Here is a 2237-nt window from a genome sequence, read left to right as displayed (position 1 = left end):
ATGAACTGGCATCCTTTCTTCGAAATGTAAAGCGAGGACCTCTTTAAGTGGCGGTATATTTTTGTTTGGGGGGTGGGGGGTGGGGGGAGGGCGAGCGAGCCGCGGCTGCCATGCAAGCTTAGACTTTTGGAGGCTTCGCTGTCCTTTTCTATTCCTGGAAATCACAAAAAGTGTGGTGGCTTCGAGATCTTCTTCGCCTTTTCTTTCTTTTCTTTTTTTTTCCTCCTCCCTTTCCCTCTCCTTTCCTGGCGAGGGTGACTAGGAGCCGGCGAATCCGCGTTTTTTTTCTCTCTCTCCCTCCCTTTCCCCCTCCCCACCCCCTCCCCAACAGCCCCCAACTACAGCCGCCGCCGCCGCCGCCGCTTCAAAATTCAATAAAATGAGCTCTTATTTCGTCAACTCACTGTTCTCCAAATACAAAACCGGGGAGTCCCTGCGCCCCAATTATTATGACTGCGGCTTCGCCCAGGACCTGGGCGGCCGACCCACCGTGGTGTACGGTCCCAGCAGCGGCGGCAGCTTCCAGCACCCGTCGCAAATCCAGGAGTTCTACCACGGGCCGTCGTCGCTGTCCACGGCTCCCTACCAGCAAAACCCGTGCGCCGTGGCGTGCCACGGCGACCCAGGCAACTTCTACGGCTACGACCCGCTGCAGCGGCAGAGCCTGTTTGGTGCACAGGATCCAGATCTGGTGCAGTACGCCGACTGCAAGCTCGCTGCCGCCAGCGGCCTGGGCGAGGAGGCCGAGGGTTCAGAGCAGAGCCCGTCGCCCACCCAGCTCTTCCCTTGGATGCGCCCGCAAGGTGAGCTCGCGGCGGGGCGGGAGGGAGACCTGAGGGCCCCAGGCCGGGCGCGGGGCCGGACAGGCCGGGCGCATTTCCGCCAGCTCCCGTTAGCTCTGCCTGCTCCGTTCAGATGGCCTCCCACTTCTTTTCTTCCTTCCTTCCTTCCTTTTTTTCTTTCTTTCTTCCTTTCTTTTTTTCCATTTTTTTTTTGTTTCCCTTGAAGGAGGCTCTCTAAGAGACATTTCCTGAATCCATAAACCCCTCACCCCGCCTTACTTTTCTTCTTCTCCCCCTCCTTTTTTCCCCTTTTACTGTTTTATGGGGGGTAGTGGAGAGAGGGTGGTGGGAGTGGGGGCGCTCAACTTTTGCACTTCTCAATTGCTTTATAGTTTAATTACCCTGAAGAAACTTTTCTTCTGGGGCAGAGGCTCTGGGGGCTTTTCAAGGTGGGTCCATTCGTTCCCATCCCGGCTTTTTTATTCTTATTTTCCCCCTCCTTCACATCCTTCCTTCTAAAGTTTATGGCACTTTTAATAGATTTGAACCACCCCTACCCCACTCTCTGGTGCTTGTTACCAGGGGAGAGGGTTTCCCCTTCTGGTTCCCTTAAATTCAGTGGTGTCTGATCCCCCTCACAACCCCCCCCCCGCCCCCGCTGACCGCGGCCTCCTAGCGCCCCCTCCCCCGCGCGGGGTAGAAGGTCTCCTCTGCCCTTATTATACTGGTCTCCAAGGCTGGTTCACGAATCTTCCAACCTTCTCCGTCTCTGTCCCCTCCCCCACCCTCCCCTCCCTCTGTCTCGCCCTTTCCCCCATTCCCAGCAGCCGCCGGACGCAGGCGAGGCCGACAGACCTACAGCCGCTACCAGACCCTGGAGCTGGAGAAGGAGTTCCTATTTAATCCCTATCTGACTCGCAAGCGGCGGATCGAGGTATCGCATGCGCTGGGACTGACAGAGAGACAGGTCAAAATCTGGTTCCAGAACCGGAGGATGAAGTGGAAAAAAGAAAACAACAAAGACAAGTTCCCCAGCAGCAAATGTGAGCAGGAGGAGCTGGAGAAACAGAAGCTGGAGAGGGCCCCGGAGGCGGCGGAGGAGGGCGACGCGCAGAAGGGCGACAAGAAGTAGGCTCCAACTGGGACTGCCAGGGCCGCGGCGGTCCTCCGTCCACGGGTCTCCCGACCACGCCGCCGCCGCCCGCCCCCGCCCGAGAGAGCTCTGGTCCCGCGAGCGGGGCCTGGAGCCTGGCCTCCCACCGCAGCGTCCCCACCGCGCCAGTCCCCGCTAGTGGTAGTATCTCGTAATAGCTTCTGTGTGTGAGCTACCGTGGATTTCCTTCCCTTCTCTTGGGGGCCGTGGGGAAAGGCAAGGATTGTAAGCAAGGACTCCCTCGCCCAGCGAGGGTGAGCGGCTGCGGCTTGGCTGAGCCCCCCGCCCCCGCCCCCGCCCCG

The 2237-nt window shown here is 59.1% G+C and overlaps 1 protein-coding gene across 1 annotated transcript; it reads left to right on the top strand.

Annotated features, from left to right (window-relative positions):
* Positions 1-379: 379 nt before the first annotated feature.
* Positions 380-1914, top strand: HOXB8 (homeobox B8). Its single transcript, XM_054585510.1, has 2 exons — positions 380-803; positions 1607-1914. Exons 1-2 carry the CDS (start codon positions 380-382, stop codon positions 1912-1914), a joined length of 732 nt encoding a protein of 243 aa, XP_054441485.1.
* Positions 1915-2237: the final 323 nt, after the last annotated feature.

This window comes from Pteronotus mesoamericanus, unplaced genomic scaffold (genome assembly GCF_021234165.1).
Source record: "Pteronotus mesoamericanus isolate MK-2021 breed Mesoamerican mustached bat unplaced genomic scaffold, CSHL_Meso_final contig_84, whole genome shotgun sequence".
NCBI classification, from domain to species: Eukaryota; Metazoa; Chordata; class Mammalia; order Chiroptera; family Mormoopidae; genus Pteronotus; species Pteronotus mesoamericanus.
This window is presented reverse-complemented; position numbering and strand designations above follow the sequence as displayed.

Excerpts from the sequence above, each read along its gene's own strand:
- HOXB8 (XM_054585510.1), top strand. The coding sequence starts at position 380 with ATGAGCTCTTATTTCGTCAACTCACTGTTCTCCAAATACAAAACCGGG. Across the intron at positions 804-1,606 it reads CCCTTGGATGCGCCCGCAAG|CAGCCGCCGGACGCAGGCGA; the intron begins GTGAGCTCGCGG and ends CCCCATTCCCAG.